The 24245-nt window shown below is 46.4% G+C and overlaps 1 protein-coding gene across 1 annotated transcript; it reads left to right on the top strand.

The window, feature by feature from the left end:
• Positions 1 to 10: 10 nt before the first annotated feature.
• Positions 11 to 9906, top strand: LOC105495311 (cytochrome P450 2A6). Its single transcript, XM_071086884.1, has 10 exons — positions 11 to 90; positions 3095 to 3328; positions 3606 to 3768; positions 4698 to 4847; positions 5086 to 5246; positions 6415 to 6591; positions 7356 to 7497; positions 7961 to 8148; positions 8669 to 8810; positions 9468 to 9906. The coding sequence occupies exons 2-10, from the start codon at positions 3149 to 3151 to the stop codon at positions 9647 to 9649; spliced, it is 1485 nt and encodes a 494-aa protein (XP_070942985.1). The 5' UTR covers positions 11 to 90; positions 3095 to 3148; the 3' UTR covers positions 9650 to 9906.
• The last annotated feature ends 14339 nt before the right edge of the window (positions 9907 to 24245 follow it).

The raw sequence follows: 24245 nt of genomic DNA, 5'->3' as shown, positions 1-24245 counted from the left end.
GCTGGCCTGTCCTTCTGCAGATACTGCCTAACTCAGCACCACGCTCCAGGAGGCCGTGAAGGATTAATTTCCTATTCAAAACTCCATGGGGTAAATCTTGGCTGTGCTGAGGAAGGGATGGGGAAACAGGTTCCCAAAGCCTCTGTCCCTTCCCTCCTTCCCAAAGGAAAAGATTTGGGAGCTTTAGACTAGAGAATGTAAAAGCAGGGAAGGTGCTTAGGGAACATCTCATCCATCCGCTTCATCCTACAGATTAAAGAGAACAACTACTATTCGTTGAGCACTTACTGCCATGTCCTTATCTGCATTAACACATACACTTCTCCCCTAAATAGCCAAAGAGGTAGGAGCTGTTCTTTGCTCCATAAGGCTCAGAGAAATGAAGTCAGCTGTTCAAGGCCACACAAAAAATAAAGGATAAGGTTAGGATTCCAATCCAGGCCTAAATCATTGTACCATCCGTCCAGAAAGGGAAACTGAGGCCCAGCAAAGAAAAGGGATCTTCCTGGGTTCGCCACTAACTCATTCTGAAAGCCTGTACCCAAGACACTGCCCACTGGGACAAGTCCCTCCCACATGATTTCAGACACCATTCTCTCACTCTATGCTCCAGGGTAATCAACAAGTCCAACATCGATTGACCTCTATGTCCACAAATACTGGAGTTCTCCCAGCCTGTCTCTCCTCACCCCTCCGTGGCCAGGTCATGGCAGCCTGCTGACCACTCAGTGCCCTTCCCTGTGCCAACATCACTGAGAAACAAACTCCCCAAATGTCTGTCTCCCACCTTTTTAAGAAACAAGAAGGAAAAGGAGGGGCCAGGCCCAAGTGCAGGCTGGTGACCAGGATTAGCAGGATTGATATCTGCCCAGCTGGTGTTAATCCTCCTTCCCACCTCTTCCCCTCCAAAATCAACAAACAACTTTTCTCTCTTCACCTTGTTCTCTGAACTTTGCTCCCTCCACACAGGTCTCAGAGCTCAGCATCCCAGAACACTTTCAGGAAGATGTCAGTCCTGGGGGTGCCAACCTCACCCACCTCCCCTTGTCCAAAGTTGGTGACCCTGAGGACAGGTGCAACCCTCAAGGGTCCAAACATCAGAGCCTGTCCTGTGGCCATCTGGAGCCCCTCTCAGGATCTGGCTGAGGCTCATCTCAGGCCCACATAGGACCAATCTCAGCACCTGCCTCATGCTCACGTCAGAGCCCACTGGAACCAACCTCAGATCCTATATGGTGCCATTCTTATGCCCTCCTGAAGCAGGACACTCTTATGCCCTGAATGACACTTGAGACAACACACAGAGCCCTCTTGGCACCAAACATGACATTAATATTCTTCTGCTGTCAAGTTCAGTGCCAACTTCTTTCCCATCCTTGAGTACACCTGGGGGCAGTCCCAAAGCCAACACGATGCCTCCCCTCCCTGGCCGTACCTGAGGCTGATATCAGAACCTGCCAGTGTCATCCCTGTGTCCACTGCTGATGCCAGTCTCGGCACCCACCTCCTGCTAAGCCTGGCCCGCACTTGACTCCCAGGGTGATCTAGGCCAGTCAATGAAGGCGGATGAGGAGAGAGTTCACATCCCAGCTCCCTCACTTACTCCCTGTGTGACCTCACTCAAGAGGGTTTATGGAGTCCAGATCTGCTCATCTTCAAAATGAGGATGATGATGAACCAACCTCATTGTTACAAAGATTCAACCAGGTCATACACACCTAGACTTGATCTTCCCATATACAACCGTGCTCACCAAAGGGTAACTGTCCTGTTTACTAAGGAAGAATTTCCCTGAGGGAAGGACAGGAGGCTACTCATCCCTTCTCCACTCCCACCCACCCCAGGCTCTGCCTCTGTGCCTAACACTGGAGTTTACCCCAATCTCTTCTCTTATTGTTCCCTCTGCCTGCTAATAGTAGTAACCCCTGACAAAGCAGGAATCACCCTTAAAGGAGATTTAACTCACCCTCAAATATGATCTTCTCTTCCTAAATACTCCCTTTCCACTGGCAGGAAAATCAAATCCACAAAGTGGAACTAAGGACGCAGAGGAGGAGAGACGAGAGTTCAGGGCCACTCACGCATGTCCCCTGCCCACGGTCTGTTTTCTGTCCTCTGTAGACCCTTATATAAAATGAGAAACATAAATAACAATAATAATATTCATAGGAATGATACAATCAATCTAGTGGGTTTTCCTAAGGATCTGGGTTGGAAACCAGTGGAGGTCTATGTAAATTACAACCCTTGGGACACTTGAGTTTTTTCCACCATTTGGGGGTTGTTATTACTATTTCTCCAGACCTGGCCAATCCCTCAGCCAACTGATAACTCAAGGCACTCTTCTCCAAGTGTGGGGAAAGTTCCCCTGAAATACGGATCCGGTCTTCCACCCCTTTCCCAACCAGAGATGTGCAGTGGAGGTTCTATGGCACCCATCCTGGCCTCACTCTGAGGTTCCAGTGAGGATTCTGTGCATCAAGATACGGCTCTGGGCCAAAGCAAAATCGTCAGCCCCTGGGCTTTCTGGGAGGAGCTCCTGGGCTTTCTGGGAGGAGCTGCTGGGCTTGCTACACACTCCTCCTCCCAGAAACTCCACACCCACACCCTGGGTCTTCCTAGCCCGAAGTCTCTCAAGTCCATATGTCTGGAATCCCCTTTCCTGAGACCCTTAACCCTGCATCCTCCTCACCAGAAGACCCCCAATGCACAGCCACACTTTTGTCTCACCCTAATAAAACCCAGACCTTTGGATTTCTCTCCCCTGGAACCCCCAAATCCAAAACTTTGAGGTGTATTCTCACTCTCAGAACCCAAATCCAAAGTCCAGGTGCTCCCCTGTGCAAATATTCCAAACTCCTCAGTTCTACAGTTTATCTGTTGCCCCCTCCTAAATCCACAGCCCTAGGGCACCCTTCCCGAAGTACCACAGACTTAGTCGGGAGGCCCCCTCTCTGTTCAACTGCCCTGTGGTCCCCCTCCTCCTCCCTTGTTGGCTGTGTCCCAAGCTAGGCGGGATTCATGGTGGGGGGTGTAGTGGGGAGGTGAAATGAGGTGGTTATGTAATCAGCCAAAGTCCACCCCTCTTTTTCAGGCAGTATAAAGGCAAACCACCCCAGCCGTCACCATCGATCATCCCACTGCCACCATGCTGGCCTCAGGGCTGCTCCTGGTGGCCTTGCTGGCCTGCCTGACTGTGATGGTCTTGATGTCTGTCTGGCAGCAGAGGAACAGCAAGGGAAAGCTGCCTCCGGGACCCACCCCATTGCCCTTCATTGGAAACTACCTGCAGCTGAACACAGAGCAGATGTACAACTCCATCATGAAGGTGTCCCAAGGCAGGGAGATGGGTGGCACGGGGTGGGGGCTGCCCAGCTGGCTGGGGCTTTGTGGCGGGGATTGACCAGTGTGGACCAGAGTCTCAGGAAAGGGAGTTTTGGAGATTCATCATCAGGGTCGTAGCCAGGAAAGAAAGGATCTTGGGATGTCCAGCTCCCTGACTGTGAGAACCTGGGGACGAAGGATCCCAGTACTTGACATCTCCGTGCTGGGCCCATTCAGAGTGGGGGCTGCTCCCTCTAACCACTCCCACCCGCCTCCATCAGATCAGTGAGCGCTATGGCCCGGTGTTCACCATTCACCTGGGGCCCCGGCGGGTGGTGGTGCTGTGCGGATATGATGCCGTCAAGGAGGCTCTGGTGGACCAGGCTGAGGAGTTCAGCGGGCGAGGCGAGCAGGCCACCTTCGAGTGGGTCTTCAAAGGCTATGGTGAGGGGGTGCCCAAGAGGGGGAAGGTGGCCAAGAGAACACAATGGTCTCAGTGTCCCCAGCCTTCTCCCTGACTCTCCTGCCCCCTGGAGGCTATGGCAGAGACCCCGGTCTGGTTTTATCTCCCCATCTCCCTTCATTGTGGCCTCTCCCTGTGTGTCCCTCACCTGTCTCCAGCGTCCCTGTCCTGATTCCTCCCTGCCTCTTTCTGCCTCCATCTCCTTGTTCTCTCTCACTGGAGTCTCCTCTTTCCCCTCTCTCCATCTCTGAGGACATCTTGGGTTTCTGTTTTCCAACCCTGGTCCTCTGTCTTCATTTGTCTTTTTGTCACTCTCAGCTTCTGTGCTTCTCGGTGTTTCTCCTCTCTCCGCTTCCCTCTCCCACTTCTTCCTCTGTCTTAGGATTTCATGGTATTCAAACTTCCACATCTCCAGCCTCCATCTCCTGGTAACAGTCTCTCTTCCTTCCAGACCCTCTCTGTTTCTGTCTCCGTATTTCTTTCTCTCCTTCAGCTCGGCTTAAGAATCTTTCACCATTTTTATTTCCTCCTCCCAGATCTCCCCATATCTCACATCCCCTCCCTCCATCCTCTTCCTCCATCTCTCTTTCTCTTTCTCTCCCCCATTCCTTCCCTTCCTCCATGGAGTGTCCCCCTATTCCTCTGTTTCGCTGGGCATCTGTCTGTCTGGACTTTCTGCTTCTCTTCTGATTCTCTTATTCTTTCTACCCGGTCAGTCTCTCTCTCTCTCTCTCTCTCTCTCTCTCTCTTCTCTGACTGAGTTTGCAGCTCTCTTGGGCACTCGCGCTGAATCCATCTCTCTCCCACCCCACTCCCTCTGTGCTCCACCCTTGGGGAGCCCCCTGAAGCTGGTCTGCTCCTGCCCCCACCGCCCCCTGACCTCTCTCCACCCCCACGTTCACCTCCCCAGGCGTGGTTTTCAGCAACGGGGAGCGCGCCAAGCAGCTCCGGCGCTTCTCCATCGCCACCTTGCGGGACTTCGGGGTGGGCAAGCGCGGCATCGAGGAGCGCATCCAGGAGGAGGCGGGCTTCCTCATCGAGGCCCTCTGGGACACGCATGGTGAGCAGGGAACCCCGAGTGCGGGGACAAGAGCAGGAAAACGCCCAGGGCTAGGGACCCCCGCGCGCACGTTCTGCCTGAGGATGGGGACTCGGTGGGGAAAGGCCCCCGCACTTCCAGCCCTGGAGTCTGGCGCTGGGAATTTGGCTCAACAGGGCCCTGCCTCCCGGAATTCTGACTCTCCTCAGACCTCTGAGTTGACTCTCTCCCTGACCTTCTTCTCCGGCCACATCTGCAGGCGCCAATATCGATCCCACCTTCTTCCTGAGCCGCACCGTCTCTAATGTCATCAGCTCCATTGTCTTTGGGGACCGCTTTGACTACGAGGACAAAGAGTTCCTGTCTCTGCTGGGCATGATGCTGGCAATCTTCCAGTTCACGTCAACCTCCATGGGGCAGGTAACCGGCTGCAGACTGGCCCCTGACGCCCCTACTGCAACCTGTCAACTGCTCCCCTACCTGGAGACAGGTGCCCCAAACTCCCACTCCCCTCCAGACAGTGTCCCCTCAAAATCAGCCCCCAATATTGGACAACTGGGCAGTTGCAACAGAACCCAGGATGGGTGCCCAATACCCAGTTTCCAAGGATACCTGAAAAGCTCAACAGATGCTCCCCAGAACAGAGCCTGCCGGCAGGATGCAAGCCCTCAGCTCAGCTCTCTCACCTGGGCACGTGTTCCCATCCCCAACTTAACCGTAATTTGTAACAGGGGCTCCCTACCCTGTTCTTCTGAATATTTTATCACCTGGACAAGTGACTGCCTCAACCCACCTCCTGCATACCTGAACACCTGGTGCTGCAAAATCCAGCCCATCATAATCATTTCACATCTACACAAATGTCCCAAATTAGCCCACTGGAATATCTGGCCAAGTGCCCTCTACTTCGCCCACTTAAATACCTGAAAACATGGACAGCTGCCCTAACCAACACCCTAAACACATAAATATCTAGACAGATTATTCCCCAGACACCCAAATAAGTGTTCCCCAACCCTTTCCAATCACACACCCTACAGAGGTGCCCCCGATGCATCCCACTTGAATAGGTAAACACCTGAACAGGTATCCCCTCTACTTCAACATCTTCACCAGCCCCGCTTTAATACCTGAACACCTGAACAAAAGCCCCCAATCCAGACCCAATAAATATCTGGGTAGTTGTCTCCAACCAAGCCCATCTGAATGCCTAAATACCTAGACAGATGACACTCCCCTCATACCAGCCCCACCTGAATAACTAAACACTTGAAGAGGTGTCTGCCAACTCAATTCCACTTGAATATCTGAACACCTAGATGTGTGCTCCAATCCAGCCTCATTTAAATACCTGAAACCTAGATATATGCCTCAGTTCTTCTCACCTAAATTACTAGACCGTGGCCCTGGCACCTAATCCACGTGAAAACTTAGATATAGCTTCCCATCCAATCCCACTGAAATACCTAAACACCTGGACAGATGCCTTTAACTCAGTTCCTTCCTTGCTATGAAACAAGTCCCATTCCCATCAGCTCCTGGCCCCTGACAACTGTCCTTTCCTCCCATCCTCTCTCTGCAACCCCAGCTCTATGAGATGTTCTCTTCAGTGATGAAACACCTGCCAGGACCACAGCAACAGGCCTTTAAGGAGCTGCAAGGGCTGGAGGACTTCATAGCCAAGAAGGTGGAGCACAACCAGCGCACACTGGATCCCAATTCCCCACGGGACTTCATCGACTCCTTTCTCATCCGCATGCAGGAGGTACACCCCAGCAGCCAGTGCGGGGAGGTGCAAAGCCAGGCAGGGGGAAATCAGGCTGGGAGTGGGGCGGGCAGACAACACAGGCCCATTCAAATTAGCCCTCATCATAATAATCCTCACAATTGGCCAGGCGCGGTGCCTTACACCTGTAATCCCAGCACTTTGGGAGGCCGAGGTAGGTGGATCACCTGAGGTCAGGAAATCGAGACCAGCTTGGCCAACACGGTGAAACCCCCTCTCTACTAAAAATCCAAAAATTAGCTGCGCATGGTAGCGCCCAGTGGAGCAGAGGTTGCAATGAGCCAAGATCACGGCACTGCACTCCAGCCTGGGTGACAGAATGAGACCCTGTCTCAAAAAAAATTAATTCTTTTAAAAGTAATAAATGAGCTTGCATGGCCATGTGCATGTGCAGTTCCAGCTACTCAGGAGGCTGAGCCTAGAGGATTCCTTGAGCCCAGGAGTTCGAGTCCGGACTGTGCAACTTAGCAACACCAAGTCAGTATAAGAAAAAAAAAAAAAAATGACAGCTAAGTTGATAATTAAAGGACAGATGGTCAGCAAGGTAAAGAAGCTGAGAAGAGCATTTTGGGCAAAGCCAGCAGCTAGGGCAAGGGCTGGAAGCTAGAGCGAGTCTGGTAGATCTAGGGTCCCTCTTTCCATTTTTGGTCTGGACCAAAGAGAGGTAGATCCAAAGCAAAAGCCCTAGAAGGGCCCTGAGGGCAAGAAGAGTGAGGTTGGTCTAAAGCCCCCTCTCCCTGCAGGAGGAGAAGAACCCCAACACGGAGTTCTACTTGAAGAACCTGATGATGACCACGCTGAACCTCTTCATTGCAGGCACCGAGACCGTCAGCACCACCCTGCGCTATGGCTTCCTGCTGCTCATGAAGCACCCAGACGTGGAGGGTAAGGCTGGAGGGTGAGGGAAGTGGAGAGCCCCAGACCCTCAAAACTCCACTGACCCTGGTGCAATGTCCCCACCTGTCCCAGATCCCAGGTGGGACATGCTTTGCTGTCCACAGACAGGGCAATATTCAGCTGACAAGCATCAGCTGAGTCTCACTAGTTCATAAAATATTGAAAATCTCTGCAGTGATTGGTCAGTCACTTCTGTCCCAAGCCCACTGAGTGCCTCGCTACCCGCTCCTCCGGATCATCCCCTGAGTTCCTCTCTGTGCTTCCCCTGTGATTCTGGCACAGTCTGGTTAACAGGATTCTACTCCAACAATGAGAATGGCTGAGGTCTGTTATGAATGGTCTACCTCTGTATCATATGTGGAGACATGTCATCCACCCTGTTTTACCTATTCAGACTATCATCCCTGCCCTGAGACCCCTAGATACCTACACATTCCCCCTCCTCCCCAAGCCAAGGTCCATGAGGAGATTGACAGAGTGATCGGCAAGAACCGGCAGCCCAAGTTTGAGGACCGGGTCAAGATGCCCTACATGGAGGCAGTGATCCACGAGATCCAAAGATTTGGAGACGTGATCCCCATGAGCTTGGCCCGCAGGGTCAACAAGGACACCAAGTTTCGGGATTTCTTCCTCCCGAAGGTGCTATCCTCCCCACCCCCCAGACTACAGGGAGTTCCAGCCCCTCTCTGTGTCCGCAGCATCTCACCCCCATTAGAAGCTTTCTAGACCCTGTCCCACTCCCTCAATCAGTCCAAAAGGACTTCCCCCACCACCACATCCGTTCCACCTTCCCACTTAGAGACTCCTGAGTTCTGCATCTTCCCAGACTTTTTGTGTCAGGAGAATCAACCCCATGTTCCCAAACTTCCTGTCTTAAGAAACAGGAGCCCCCTTTCCATTAGGCCTTTTGCTTTAGGGACACAAGTCTCAGGTCCCCCAAACACCCTGCCTAGCAGGACATGGACCCCATGTCTCCCAAACTTCCTGTTTCAGAGACATGAACCTTCTATCCCCCAAAGCTCCTTTCTCAGAGGACCGCAACTCCTTCATGCCTGCCACTTCCGCTTATGTAGGGCACCCTAGTTCCCCCTCCAGCCCCTGTGTACTTTCACCAGTCCCCAACCTGCCTCATCACACACACCTTCCTCCTCCCTCCCAGGGCACCGAAGTGTTCCCTATGCTGGGCTCCGTGCTGAGAGACCCCAGGTTTTTCTCCAACCCCCAGGACTTCAATCCCCAGCACTTCCTGGATGAGAAGGGGCAGTTTAAGAAGAGTGACGCTTTTGTGCCCTTTTCCATCGGTAAGAGACTAACTACTGTTTACCGCCAGGCCACTGCTCACACCAGCAGGCGCCTCCCTCACCCAGCTCCCCTCTGTGCTGTGTAGTCTGGTATTTCTCCAGCTTGGAAGTTCCTGTTAGAATCTACCCTTGAGCCACCAACTGATACTTCCTTAACTACCAAGCACCCACTACCTGCGCCCAGGTAAAAGGAAAGGAAACATCTTCCCCCGTAGATTTATTTGTCTAGGGTCACACAGCAGATTCTTCGGATCCCTAAAAAGGAGATGAAGGCACAGAAGTCGTATTTGCAAGTGTATGGGGCAGGAAGGAACATCTAAACCTCCCATTGCTATACCTGGCATGGATCACCCCATCTATGATGGATGCCTGACATTATGCCTTTTTCAAAACCCATAGAAATGTACAACACAGATAAACTCTAATATAAACTATGGACTTTGGTTAGTAATAATATATTAATTTTGGTTCACCATTGTTATATCTCTTATAGAAAGAAACTGAGACTCAGGGAGGATCACAGCTTCCTCTGAAAGTCTCTCAGGCCATAATATTCCACCTCTCCTCCCTGGGAGAGCCGCAGCTGGAGGTCGGTAGTGGGGCGAGGCTGCACTGAGAGTGGGCTTCACCTCCACCCCTCCCGCCTCTCCTCCTCAGGAAAGCGGAACTGTTTCGGAGAAGGCCTGGCCAGAATGGAGCTCTTTCTCTTCTTCACCACCATTATGCAGAACTTCCGCTTCAAGTCCCCCCAGTCGCCCAAGGACATCGACGTGTCCCCCAAACACGTGGGCTTTGCCACGATCCCACGAAACTACACCATGAGCTTCCTGCCCCGCTGAGTGAGGGCTGCGCTGGTGCAGGTCTGGTGGGCGGGGCCGTGGAAAGGGCGGGGCTAGGGGCGGGGCTCGTGGGAGGGGCGGGGCTAAGAATGGGGACGGGATGGGGGAAAGGAAGCCGCGAGGTGGTTAGAGGGAAGAGAAGAAACAGAAGGGGCTTAGTTGACCTTGATAAGGTGCTTCCGAGCTAGGATGAGAGGAAGGGAAACCTTACATTATGCTATGAAGAGTAGTAATAATAGCAGCTCTTATTTCCTGAACCAGTACCCCCGTGTCAGCTTTGTACAAAAAGCGTTTGTTCACAAAGCGTTGCACGCTCACCTCACTTAATTGCCACAAACCTCTGCGAAGGGGAAAGCGTTCATGCCCATTTTACACGTGACAAAGCTGAGACTTAGAAAGTTGTCTATCTGATGTCTCACAAAACATGTGCCCAGAAAATCTTTGAACACAGATCTGTGCCCATAGCCCTCTAGAAAGATTCTTAAAAAGCACCCCTTCCAGGCCGGGTGCGGTGGCTCAAGCCTGTAATCCCAGCACTTTGGGAGGCCGAGACGGGCGGATCACGAGGTCAGGAGATCGAGACCATCCTGGCTAACACGGTGAAACCCCGTCTCTACTAAAAAATACAAAAAAACTAGCCGGGCGAGGTGGCGGGCGCCTGTAGTCCCAGCTACTCGGGAGGCTGAGGCAGGAGAATGGCGTAAACCCGGGAGGCGGAGCTTGCAGTGAGCTGAGATCCGGCCACTGCACTCCAGCCTGGGCGGCAGAGCGAGATCCCGTCTCCAAAAAAAAAAAAAAAGAAAAAAAAAAAAAAAAAAAGCACCCCTTCCTCACGTCAAACAGCTTAGTATAGCATCACATGGCCTGAACATCCCTGTCCTGGGGCTTTTTCCAGAGACCTAGTGAGTGGCTGTCCTGCCTTCACTGCCCACATGCCCACACTCTCACCTACTCAACATGCTTTGAATACCAGGGTGTAATCTGTGCTCACTACCAGGTAAGGCCGCTGTGGCCCATTCAGAGTCAGTCCGGGGACACAACGAGACATGAATGGACATACAGAGTCAGTCTATTAACAAATATTTTGCAGAGCAGAAGTTTTTAATTTTAATGATGTTCCATCAGTATATCCCTTAAGGAAGAAGTTGAAGGAGAGAACCACTTACAGAGAAAGATGAGAGAACTCTGGATCAGGACATACCATATGCATGTGTGTGATCATGTGCAGGTGTGCATGTGACCGCATATTCTCCTCCATGTATGCATGAAACACATTCCACTATGGGTTTCTGAAGGTGGGGCTCTCCGGATGGATCTGGTGTCTGTTGTAAGACCCAGCTAAGAGTTTCACAACCACTGCCCACTCTCAAAGAAGTTAGTGTATGGCCCCCTTAGAAGCTTCCTTACAGCCTTCATGAAAATTAACTCCAAGTTTATTATAGACCTAAATGAAAAATGAGTATCTATAAAACTTCCAGAAGATAATGTAGGAGAAAATCTAGATGCCCTCAAGTTTGGTGATGACTTATTAGATACAACACCAAAAGAACAATGCTTGAAAGAAGCACTTGATAACTTCTGTGTCATTGAAATTAAAAACTTCTTCTCTGAAAAAGAATTGTCAAGAGAATGACAATACAAGCTACAGACTGGGAGAACATATTTGCAGGGGACATACCTGATAAGGGACTTACATTCAAAATACACAAAGAACTGTTAAAACTCAACAATAGAAAACAACCCAATTAAAAAATGGGCAAATGATCTGAGCAGACACTTCGCCAAAGAAAATATACACATAACAAATAAATATAAGGAAAGATGCTCCATATCACATGTCAGTAGCCATTTCAAATTGAAACAATAATGATGTACCACTACCCACCTATTAGAATGGCTAAAGTCCAAAACTGACAACACCAAATGCTGACAAGGAGGTGGCTCAACAGGAACTGTCATTCATTGATGGTGGGAATGCAAAATGGCACAGCTACTTTGGAAGATAAATTGGCGGCTTCTTGCAAAGCTAAACATATTCTTACCATGTGTTACAGCAATCATGCTCTTCGGTATTAACCCCAAATAAGTTGAAAACAGATAGCCACACAAAAACTTCTGCACAGATGTTTATGGTAGCTTTACTCATAATTGCCAAATCTTGTAATCAACCAAGATGTTCTTCAACAAGTGAATGGATAAATGAACTGTGATACACTCATACAATGAAATATGGCAGGGCATGATCACTCACACCTGTAATTATAGCACTATGAGAGGCTGAGGAGGGCAGATCACTTGAGGTCAGGAATTCGAGACCAGCCTGGCCGACATGGTGAAACCCCATCTCTACCAAAAATACAAAAATTAGCCAGGAACGGTGGCATGCACCTGCAGTTCCAGCTACTTGGGAGGCTGAGGTGGGAGAATTGCCTGAACACATGAGGCAGAGCTTACAGTGAGCTGAGATGGAGCCACTGCACTGCAGCCTGGGAGACACAGTGAAATTTTGTCTCAAAAAAAAAAAACAAAAAAAAAAGAAGAAGAGGAAAAAAGAAAAGAAATATGATTCAGCAATAAAAAGAAATCAGACCACAGAAAGACATGGAAGAACCTGAAATGTGTGTAGCTAAGTGAAAGAAGCCCCTCTGAAAAGGCCACATACTATATGATTCCAACTATATGACAGTCTGGAGAAATGAAACTGTGAAGACAGTACAAAGATAGTAGTTGCCAGGAGTTTAGGGAGGAGGGAGGTGTTTGTTCTTCCCTTTGGGGTGACGAGTTCTTCCAGGCCCCAGGCAGGAACAGAGATGCTGTCCAGGAGCCAAGGCCTTAGCAATCTACCTGGTGCTCTAGTCTATTGCAACTGAGCTGGCACCTCAAATCAATCCGTGTGATACATCATATCAACAGAATGAAGAAGAGAAACCATATGATCATCTCAATTGATGCTGAAAATGCATTTGATGGAATTCAACATCCCTTCATAATAAAAGGCCTCAAAAAACTAGGTATAGCAGGAACATAGCTCAACATAATAAAAGCCATGAATGACAGACCCACAGCTAGTATCGTATTGAATGGGGAATAACTGAAAGTCTTCCTCTAAGATCTGGAACATGACAAAGATGCCCACTTTCATCACTGTTATTCGACATAGTACCAGAAGTCCTAGCTAGAGCAATTAGACAAGAGAAGGAAAAAAAAGGGCATCCAAATTGGAAATGAAGAAGTCAAATTATCCTTGTCTGTAGATGATATGATCCTCTATTTGGAAAAACCTAAAGGCTCCACAAAAAGACTATTAGAACTGATAAACAAATTCAGTAAAATTGCAGAATACAAAATCAACATACAAAAATCAGTAGCATTTCTATCTGCCAACAGCAAACAATTTGAAAAAGAAATTTTTAAAAATCCAGCCTGAGCACCATGTCGAAACCCCATCTCTACTAAAAATATTTTTAAAATTAGCTGGACCTAGTGGTGTGCACCTGTAATCCCAGCAACCTGGGAGGCCAAAGTAGGAGAATCTTTTCAGCCCAGGAGGTCTAGGATGCAGTGAGCCAAGGTCACATCACTGCACTCCAGCTCTACATGACAGAGCAAGACCTTATCTCAGAAAAAGGTAATCCCATTTACAATAGCTACAATACAATGAAATCCCTAGGAATTAACCCAAGAAGTAAAGGATCTCTATAATGAAAACAATAAAACACTGATAAAAGAAATTGAAGAGGACACCAAAAATTGAAAAAATATTTTGTGTTGATGGATTGGAAGCAGCAATATTGTCAAAATGTTCATACTACTTAAAGTAATCTACAGATTCAGTGTAGTTCCTATCAAAATATGAATGACATTCTTCATAGAAAACAGAAAAAGCAATTCTAAATTTAAACAGAACCACAAAAGATCTAGAGTAGCCAAAGCTACCCTAAGCAAAAAGAACAAAATTGGAGGAATCACATTATCTGACTTCAAATCATATTATAGAGGTATAGTAACCAAAACAGCAAGATACTAGCATAATAAGTTATGTAGACCAATGGAACATAATAGAGAGCCCAAAAACAACTTCATACATCTACAGTGAACTCATTTTCAACAAAGGTGCCAAGAATATTCATACATTGGGGAAATAACATTCCCTTCAATAAACGATGCCAAGAAAACTGGACATCCATATGCAGAAGAATGAATCTAGACCCCTATTTTTGACATACGCAAAAATCAAACCAAAATGGATCATAGACTTAAATCTATGATCTCAAACATGAAACTACTAAAAGAAAATATTGAGAAAGCTCTCTAGGACACTATGCTGGGCAAAGATTTCTCGAGTAATACCCAACAAGCACAGGCAACCAAAGCAAAAACAGACAAATGGGATCACATCAAGTTAAAAAGCTTCTGCACAGCAAAGGAAACAATCAACTAAGAGACAACCTACAGAATGGGAGAAAATATCTGCAAGTTATCCATCTGACAAAGAGTTATTGACAAAAATATATAAGAAGTTCAAACAACTCAATAGGAAAAAATCTAATAATCCAATTTAAAAATGAGTACAAGATCTGAATAGACATTTCTCAAAAGACATACTAATGACAAACAGGTTATTTGAGAAAGGGCTCGTATTAATCTGTTCTCACACTGCTATAAAGAAATACCTGATGGCACGGTGGCTCATGCCTGTAATCCCAGCACTGTGGGAGGCCAAAGTGGGCAGATCACCTGAGGTCAGGAGTTCGAGACCAGCCTGGCCAACATGGTGAAACCCTGTCTCGACTAAAAATACAAAAAAATTAGCCAAGTGTGGTGGTAGGCGCCTGTAGTCCCAGCTACTTGGGAGGCTGAGGCAGGAGAATTGCTTGGACCTGGGAGGCGGAGGTTGCAGTGAGCCGAGATCGCACCGCTGCACTCCGGCCTGAGAGACAGAGTGAGACTCCATCTCAAACAAAAGAAAAGAAATACCTGAGACTTGTATTAATCCGTTCTCACACTGCTATAAAGAAATACCTGAGACTGGGTAATTTACAAAGAAAAGAGTTTTAATTGGCTTACAATTTTGTAGGCGGTACAGGAAGCATTCTGGGGAGGCCTCAAGAAACTGCCAATCATGGCAGAAAGCAAAGGGGGAGTGAGGCATCTTAGATGGCGGGAGCAGGAGCAAGAGAGAGTGAGGAGGGAAGTGCTGTACATGTTTAAACAACCAAATCTCATGAGAACTCACTCACTATCACAAGAACAGCACCAAGAGGACAGTATGAAACCATTCATGAGAAATCCAGCCACCCTCCACCAGAGCCCACCTCCAACATTGGGAGCTACAATTCAACATGAGATTTGGTGGGGACACAGATCCAAACCATATCAGTGCTCATCATAATTATCATCAGAGAAATGCAAATCAAAGCTACAATGAGATGTCATCTCACCCTAGTTAAAATGGCTTTTATCCAAAAGACAGGCAATAACAAATGCTGGCAAGAATATGGATAACAGGGAACTCTCATACATATCTGTTGGTGGAAATGTAAAGCAGTACAACCACTATGGAGAACAGTTCGGAGGTTCCCCATAAAACTAAAAATAAAATTACCATATGATCCAGCAACCCCGGTGTATACGTCCATATTACCACATGATCCAGCAATACCACTGTATATATCCAAACAAAAGAAATCAGTATGTCCAAGATATATCCACATTCCCATGTTTACTGCAGCACTATTCACAGTAGACAAGATTTGGAAATAACCTGAGTGTCCATCAACAGATGAATGGATAAAGAAAATGTGGTACATTCACACAGGGGAGTATTATTCAGTCATAAAAAAGAATGAGATCCTGCGTTTACAACACAGATGTAACTGGAGGACATTATGTTAAGTGAAACAAGCCAAGCACAGGAAGACAAATGTCGCATGTTCTCACTCCTACGGGGGAGCTAAAAAAAAAAATTGAACTCATGGAGGTAGAGAGTACAACGATGGTTAGCAGAAGCTGAAAAGGGTAGTGGAGAAGGGAGGATAAAAAGGAGATGGTTAATGGGTACAAAAATACAGTTAGGTAGAAAGAATAAAATCTAGTGTTTGGTAGCACAATAGGGTGAATGTAGTTAACAATGATTTATAGTATATTTCAACATAACTGAGAGTGGAATTGAAATGTTCCTAAAACCAAGAAATGATAAATGCCTGAAGTTATGGATATCCCAATTTCTTTGATTCGATCATTACACATTGTGTGTATGTATCGAAATATCATATGTACTCCATAAACAGTACAAGTTTTATGAAAGAAAAAGAAAAGATTGGCCAGGGTGCGGTGGCTCACACCTGTAATCCCAGCACTTTGGGAGGCCAAGGCAGGCAGAACCACTTCAGCCCCGGAGTTCAAGACCAGTCTTGGCAATATGGTGAAACCCTGTCTTTATAAAAAATACAAAAAGTAGCTGGGCATGGTGATGTGCACCTGTAGGCCCAGCTACTTGGGAGGCTGAGGTGGGAGGATGGCTTGAACCTGGAAGGACAAGGCTGCAGTGAGCTGTGATCATGCCACTGCACTCCAGCCTAAATGACTGAGCGAGACTGTGTCTTAAAAAAAAAAAAAAAAAGAGGGGAAGGGAAGGGAAGGGAAGTGAGGGGAGGGGAGGGGAGGGGAGGGGGAGAGAAAAGAGAAAAGAAAACGGAGGGAGGAGGGAAGGGAAGGGGAGGGGAGGGGAGGGGAGGGGAGGGGAGGGGTGGGGAGGGGAGGGGAGGGGAGGGGAGGGGAGGGGAGGGGAGGGGAGGGAAGGGAAGGGAAGGGAAGGGAAGGGAAGGGAAGGGAAGGGAAGGGAAGGGAAGGAGGGAGGAAGGGAAGGAAGGAAAATATTCATCAACATGATACAGCAATGTTTAGTGAATTTTCCTGTACAGGTCTTACACTAAATGGAAGCCAAATGCAATGCTAGGTATGGCATTTTTTGTGTTATTGCTTATGGCATTTTTATTTTAATTTCCAAATAAAGAAGTGTGATCGATTTTTCCATTTTAAAAATCTTTGTCTACCCCAAGTTCACAAAGATTTTCTCCCATGCTTTCTTTTGAAGAATTCATAGTTACAGCTTTAACTTTTAAGTCTGAGTCATTATGAGTAAATTTTTAAATATAGTGTGAAATAAGAGCAAAAGCATATTTTTTCCTTAAGGAAATTCAGTTATTCCAACACTTTCGTTGACTTTCCTTTCTCCCATTGAATAGCTTTGGCACCTTAATCAAAAATCAGTTGATTATATAAGTGTCCATCTCTAGACCTTCTTTTCTATTTCATTGATCAGTATATGCCTACATGACTTTATTGAAAAATAAGGTGAGCCCTCTGAGTTTGTTACTCTTTTATAATTACTTTGACTAGTAGTTGTAAAAGATACACATCTTAGAATCTTATTTTATTTTATTTTATTTTATTTTATTTTATTTTATTTTAGAGACAGAATCTCGCTGTCACCAAGGCTGGAGTGCAGTGGCGCAAACTCAGCTCACTGCAACCTCTGCCTCTGGGGTTCAAGTGATTCTCCTGCCTCAGCCTCCCGAGTAGCTGGAATTACAGGCACTTGCCACCATGCCCAACTAATTTTTGTGTTTTTAGTAGAGACAGGGTTTCACCATCTTGGCCAGGCTGGTCTCAAGCTCCTGACCTCAGGTGATCTGCCCACCTTGGTATCCCAAAGTGCTGGAATTACAGGTGTGAGACACCGCGCCCGGCCACATCTTAGAATTTTAAAATCAGCTTATTAGCTTATATCAAAACAAAAAAAGCCTGCTGAAATTTTGATTGGGATTACAAATAATCTATTGATCAATTTCAGAAGAACTGACATCTTAACAATATTAAGTCTTCCCATTCATGGCCATGGTATATCTCTTTATTTAGATATTTAATTTCTCTCATCAATGATTTGTAGTTATGCTACTGCACAACTTTTATTAATTTTATCTTTAAGTAGTTTATGTTTTCAATGGTATTATAATAAAAGGCTTTCAATATCTCTTAAAATCTTAAATCCTGGCCACGTGCAGTGACTCATACCTGTAATCCCAACACTTTGGGAGGCCAAGGTGGGTAGATCGCTTGAGCTCAGAAGTTCGAGACTAGCCTGGACAACTTGGTAAAATACAGAAATACAAGAAAATTAGCTGGGTGTGGTAGTGCACACCTATGGTCCCAGCGACTCGGGAGGATGAGGTGGGAGGATGAGGTGGGAGGATCGCTTGAGCCTGGCAGGCAGAGGCTACAGTGAGCTGAGATTGTGCCACTGCACTCGAGCCTGAGTGACAGAGAGAGACCATGTTTAAAAAAATAAACAAATGAAAATATCTTAAATCCAGAGCCATACAGAGTTTTGTAATAAAAGATTCTTCTGTATTCACATTTAAGAACTACATTCTCCAATGGCTACAAATTTCTATTCTAAGAAGCTATCATTTCTTTTTTTTTTTTTTTTTTTTTTTTTTTTTTTTTTTTTTGAGACGGAGTCTCGCTCTGTCGCCCAGGCTGGAGTGCAGTGGCCAGATCTCAGCTCACTGCAAGCTCCGCCTCCTGGGTTCCCGCCATTCTCCTGCCTCAGCCTCCCGAGTAGCTGGGACCACAGGCGCCGCCACCTCACCCGGCTAATTTTTTGTGTTTTTAGTAGAGACGGGGTTTCGCCGTGTTAGCCAGGATGGTCTCGATCTCCTGACCTTGTGATCCGCCCGTCTCGGCCTCCCAAAGTGCTGGGATTACAGGCTTGAGCCACCGCGCCCGGCCAGAAGCTATCATTTCTTTTGATACCTATTGATCATGATGGGGAATGAAAATGGGTCCAGTGTGGTCTTGTCAATCCAGGAATTTTTCAGAGGAAGGATTTAATATTGGTTGAATGCCCAAAAATCCAGCTTACATGGGAGGAACAAAGGGAGTTTGGTTTAATCATCATAATCCCAAAACTAGCACAGAAAGCGGGTATGGCCTCAGACATCACCCAAGGTGCTGAAAGGAATCGCCTCCCAGCCACAACACACCTGCTCTTTCCTCTCCAAACCACTAATGCCCATCCCAACTCCAGATTTTTGAAAGGGTCAACTCCCACTTTTCAAAATCCTGTTTAAAGGATACTTCTGGCTGGGCATGGTGACTCACGCCTGTAATCCTAGCACTTTGGGAAGCCAAAGAGGGTGGATCACTTGAGGTCAGGATCAGCCTTGGCCAATATGGTGAAACTCTATCTCTACTAAAATACAGGAGTTTGAGACTAGCCTGGGCCTCAAGCCTTAAGCAATCCTCCCACCTCAGCCTCCCAAATTGCTGGGATTACAGGTGCGAGCCACTGTGCCCAACCTGCACTCTTAATTTATAGAAAGAGATAAGATAAATGAACTTGTATTAGAGAATCATTCAGAAATAAGTATTTCTATGCCATATGGTTCAAGGCAATATATTAAACATCTTCTAATTGCATTATAAAATTACTAAATATAACTATTCAAGGTGATTATGAAAATATGATTATTCTAAAAGGCTACACTTTTTAAAATACTTACAGATAAAATTATTGTAAAAATTAGGATTAGGGAGGAATTTCTGTTGTTTTATGTGTGTGTGGGTGTTTTGTTTTGTTTTGTTTTTGTTTTGCTATATCTGTAATGTTTTTAAAAAGTGATTTCTCCCCTAATTTTGAGCTGTGCAATTAATGTTTTGTTTGTTTGTTTGAGACGGAGTCTTGCTGTCTCACCCAGGCTGGAGTGCAGTGGAGTGATCTCAGTTCACTGCCTCCATCTGCTGGGTTCAAGCGATTCTCCTGCCTCAGCCTCCTGAACAGCTGGGGTTACAGGCATGTGCTAACAAGCCCAGCTAATTTTTTGTGTGTGTATTTTTAGTAGAGATGGGGTTTCACTATGTTGGCCAGGCTGGTCTTGAACCCCTGACCTCTGGTGATCTGCCCCTCCTCGGCCTCCCAGAGTTGTGGGACTACAGGCGTGAGCCACCACGCCTGGCCTAAAATCTTAAAAATAATAAAAGAAATGTTTAAATGCTATTTGTGACATTAATTGAAATCCGATCAGAGCCTGTGATGTAAGATACAAATACAACCTGCTCCACTCCTAAAAATAACAAGAAAGTAATACTACTAATAACTAGCAACCCTCGTGAGTGCTTATGTAGCAGGATTTGGAGTTCTGGCCTAGTTTTGCCGAAACTCCTTATTTAATCCTAGGCCCGTCTGTGAACAACAGTTTCCTGTTTTGTGATCTGGGGGGTGGTAATAATTACTGCCCTCTCCATCAAAAATGAGATCAGATCACACAGGGTGTAAAGAATTATCAGTGGCCACAGGGAAAACAACAGTTAACATGAGCTGAATGCCTACTATGTGTCACACACTGTTTTAAGCAATTTATACTTTTCTTTTCTTTTTTTTTTTTTTTGAGATGGAGTCTAGCTCTGTCACCTAGGCTGGAGTGCAGTGACACAATCTTGGCTCACTGTAACCTCTCTGCCTCCTAGGTTCATTTAGAAAATTGTCATTTGTCCATGTGACAGTTGATAATTATTCACATTTCATATGGGCAACCTGCCAGACAGGAGAAAGTACTTCCCATGTTAAAAGACATTTATTGGCCGGGCGCGGTGGCTCAAGCCTGTAATCCCAGCACTTTGGGAGGCCGAGACGGGCGGATCACAAGGTCAGGAGATCAAGACCATCCTGGCTAACCCGGTGAAACCCCGTCTCTACTAAAAAATACAAAAAACTAGCCGGGCAAGGTGGCGGGCGCCTGTAGTCCCAGCTACTCCGGAGGCTGAGGCAGGAGAATGGCGTGAACCCGGGAGGCGGAGCTTGCAGTGAGCTGAAATCCGGCCACTGCACTCCAGCCTGGGCGACAGAGCGAGACTCCGTCTCAAAAAAAAAAAAAAAAAAAAAAAGACATTTATTATCTTGTTTTGCTACCACAAAAGTTCAAAAAAAAAAAATTAAAACGAACAATGGACCAGGATACTGCAGTAAAGCATTTCAAAAATTATTAAATCAGTGGAAAATTACACACACAACAGGAATTCCTTATAATTCCCAAGGACAGGCCATAATTAAGAGAACTAATAGAACACTCAAAGCTCAATTGGTTAAAAAAAAAAAAAAAAGGAAAAGACAGTAAAGAGTGTAACGCTCCCCAGATGCAACTTAATCTAGCACACTATACTTTAAATTTTTTACACATTTATAGAAATCAGACCACTACCTCTGTAGAACAACAACTTAATGGTAAAAGGAACAGCCCACATGAAGAAAAACTGATTTGGTAAAAAGATAATAAAAATAAAACATGGGAAATAGGGAAGGTGATAACGTGGGGGAGAGGTTTTGCTTGTATTTCTCCAGGAAAAAAACCAGCTTCCAGTTTAGGTATCTACAACTTACAGATAATGCTGTCATCCACCAAGAAAGCAGAGCTGCCAACTTGGGCACAATTAAAGAAGCTGACACAGTTGGCTGAAAAAAGCCTAGAAAACACAAAGGTGACACAAACTCCAGAGAATATGCTGCTTGCAGCTTTGATGATTGTATCAATGGTGGTAAGTCTTCCCATGTCTGCAGGAGCAGCTGCAGCTAATTATACCCACTGGGCCTATGTGCCTTTCCCGCCCTTCATTCGGGCAGTCACATGGATGGATAATCCTATTGAAGTATATGTTAATAGTGCATGCGTACCTGGCCCCACAGATGACCGTTGCTCTGCCCATCCTGAAGAAGAAATGATGATAAATATTTCCATTGGGTATCATTATCCTCCTATTTGCTTAGGGAAGGCACCAGGATGTTTAATGCCTAGAAGCCAAAAGGTTGGTAAAAGTACCTACTGTCAGTGCCACCAGTAGATTTACTTATCACATGGTAAGTGGAATGTCACTCGGGCTACAAATAAATGATTTACAGGACCCTTCTTATCAAAGATCATTAAAACCTAGGCTTAAGGGGAAGCCTTGCCCCAAGGAAATTCCCGAAGAACCAAAAAGCCCAGAAGTCTCAGTTTGGGAAGAATATGTGGCTGATACTGCGGTGGTACTACAAAACAATGAACTCGGAACTAGTAGAGACTGGGCCCCTCGAGGCCAATTATATCATAATTGTATGGGCCAGACTCACTCATATTCACAGGCCCCAGCCATCTTGCCCATTAATCCGGCCTATGATAGTGATTTAACTGAAACACTGAACCAGATTTATAGAAGGTTAGAATCACCCTATCCATGGAAATGGGGTGAAAAGGGAATTTCATCACCTCGACCAAAGTTAGTTAGTCCTGTTACTGGTCCTGAACATCCAGAATTACGGAAGTTTACTGCGGCCTTGCACCACATTAGAATTTGGTCTGGAAATCAAGCCACAGGAACAAGAGATTATAAGCCATATTATACTTTCAACCTAAATTCCAGTCTGACAATTTCTTTGCAAAGTTGTATAAAACCCCCTTATATGCTAGTTGTAGGAAACAGTTATCAAACCAGATTCCCAAACTATAACCTGTGAAAATTGTAGATTTTTTCCTTGCATTGATTTGACTTTTAATTGGCAGCACCATATTCTACTAGTGAGAGCAAGAGAGGGCGTGTGGATCCTGTGTCCATGGACCAACCGTGGGAGGCCTCGCCATTCATCCATATTTTAATGGAAGTATTATAAAGGAATTCTAACTTGATCCAAAAGATTCATTTTTACTTTGATTTCAGTGATTATGGGCCTTATTGCAGTCACAGCTATTGCTGCGGGTGCTGGAATTGCTTTACAATCCTCTGTTCAAACTGCAAAATCTGTCCATGATTGGCCAAAGAATTTCTCAAAATTGTGAAAATCTGAGACCCAAATAGATCAAAAATTGGCAAACCAAATTAATGATCTTAGACAAACTGTCATTTGGATGAGAGATAGGCTCATGAGCTTGGAACATCATTTTCAGTTACAGTGTGACTGGAATACGTCAGATTTTTGTATTACACCCCAAGCCTATAATCAGTCTGAGCATTACCGGGACATGGTTAGACACCACCTACAAGGAAAAGATAATCTTACTTTAGACTTTTCAAAATTAAAAGAACACATTTTTGAGGCATCAAAAGCCCATTTAAATGTGGTGCCAGGAACTGAGGTAATCGTGAATGCTGCTGATGGCCTCACAAATCTTAACCCGGTCAGTTGGGTTAAAATCATTAGAAGTTCCACTATTGTAAATTCCATATTAATCCTTTTATGCCTGTTCTGTCTGTTGTTAGTCTACAGGTGTATCCAGCAGCTCTGAAGAGACAGTGACCAGCGAGAAAGGGCCATAATGACGATGGCGGTTTTGTCAAAAAGAAAAGGGGGATATGTAGAGAAAAGAGAGATCAGACTGTTACTGTGTCTATGTAGAAACGGAAGACATAAGAAGTTCCATTTTGATCTGTACTAAGAAAATTGTTTTGCCTTGAGATGCTGTTGATCTGTAACTTTAACTCCAACCCTGTGCTCACAGAAACACGTGCTGTATGGAATCAAGGTTTAAGGGATCTAGGACTGTGCAGGATGTGACTTGTTAACAATATGTTTGCAGGCAGTATGCTTGGTAAAGTCATCGCCATTCTCCGTTCTCGATTAACCAGGACACAATGCTCTGCGGAAAGCCACAGGGACCTCTGCCCAAGAAAGCCTGGGTATTGTCCAAGGTTCCCCCCACTGAGACAGCCTGAGATATGGCCTCGTGGGAAGGGAAAGACCTGACCGTCCCCCAGCCTGACACACATGAAGGGTTTGTGCTGAGGAAGCCTCTTGCGGTTGAGATAAGAGGAAGGCCTCTGACTCCTGCATATCCCTGGGAACAGAATGTCTCGGTGTAAAACCTGATCATACATTCATTCTATTCTGAGATAGGAGAAAACCGCCCTGTGGCTGGAGGCGAGATATGCTGGCGGCAATGCTGCTCGGTTACTCTTTGCTACACTGAGACGTTTGGATGGAGAGAAGCATAAACCTGGCTTAGGCACACATCCGGGCACAGTACCTTCCCTTGAACTTATATGTAACCCAGATTCCTTTGCTCACATGTTTTCCTGCTGACCTTCTCCCCACTATCACCCTGTTCTATTGCCGCATTCCATTAGCCGAGATAGTGAAAATAGTAATCAATAAATACTGAGGGAATTCAGAGACTGGGGCCGGTGTGGGTCCTCCGTATGCTGAGTGCCAGTCCCCTGGGCCCACTGTTCTCTCTCTATACTTTGTCTCTGTGCCTTATTTCTTTTCTCTGCCTCTCGTCCCGCCTGACGAAAAATACCCACAGGTGTGGAGGGGCTGGCCCCCGTCAGAGACAAGCCTGGGCAACATGGTGAAACCCTGTCTCTAAAACAAAATAAAAAAATTAGGCTGGGCGCGGTGGCTCAAGCCTGTAATCCCAGCACTTTGGGAGGCCGAGACGGGCGGATCACAAGGTCAGGAGATCGAGACCACAGTGAAACCCCGTCTCTACTAAAAATACAAAAAATTAGCCGGGCGCGGTGGCGGGCGCCTGTAGTCCCAGCTACTCAGGAGGCTGAGGCAGGAGAA

The sequence above is a fragment of the Macaca nemestrina genome, chromosome 20 (genome assembly GCF_043159975.1).
Source record: "Macaca nemestrina isolate mMacNem1 chromosome 20, mMacNem.hap1, whole genome shotgun sequence".
Lineage (NCBI taxonomy): Eukaryota > Metazoa > Chordata > Mammalia > Primates > Cercopithecidae > Macaca > Macaca nemestrina.
This window is presented reverse-complemented; position numbering and strand designations above follow the sequence as displayed.

Coding starts and splice junctions, on each gene's coding strand:
- LOC105495311 (XM_071086884.1), top strand. CDS start 3,149: ATGCTGGCCTCAGGGCTGCTCCTGGTGGCCTTGCTGGCCTGCCTGACT. Junction 3,769..4,697: donor GTGGGTCTTCAAAGGCTATG/GTGAGGGGGTGC, acceptor TCACCTCCCCAG/GCGTGGTTTTCAGCAACGGG. Junction 8,811..9,467: donor TTTTGTGCCCTTTTCCATCG/GTAAGAGACTAA, acceptor TCTCCTCCTCAG/GAAAGCGGAACTGTTTCGGA.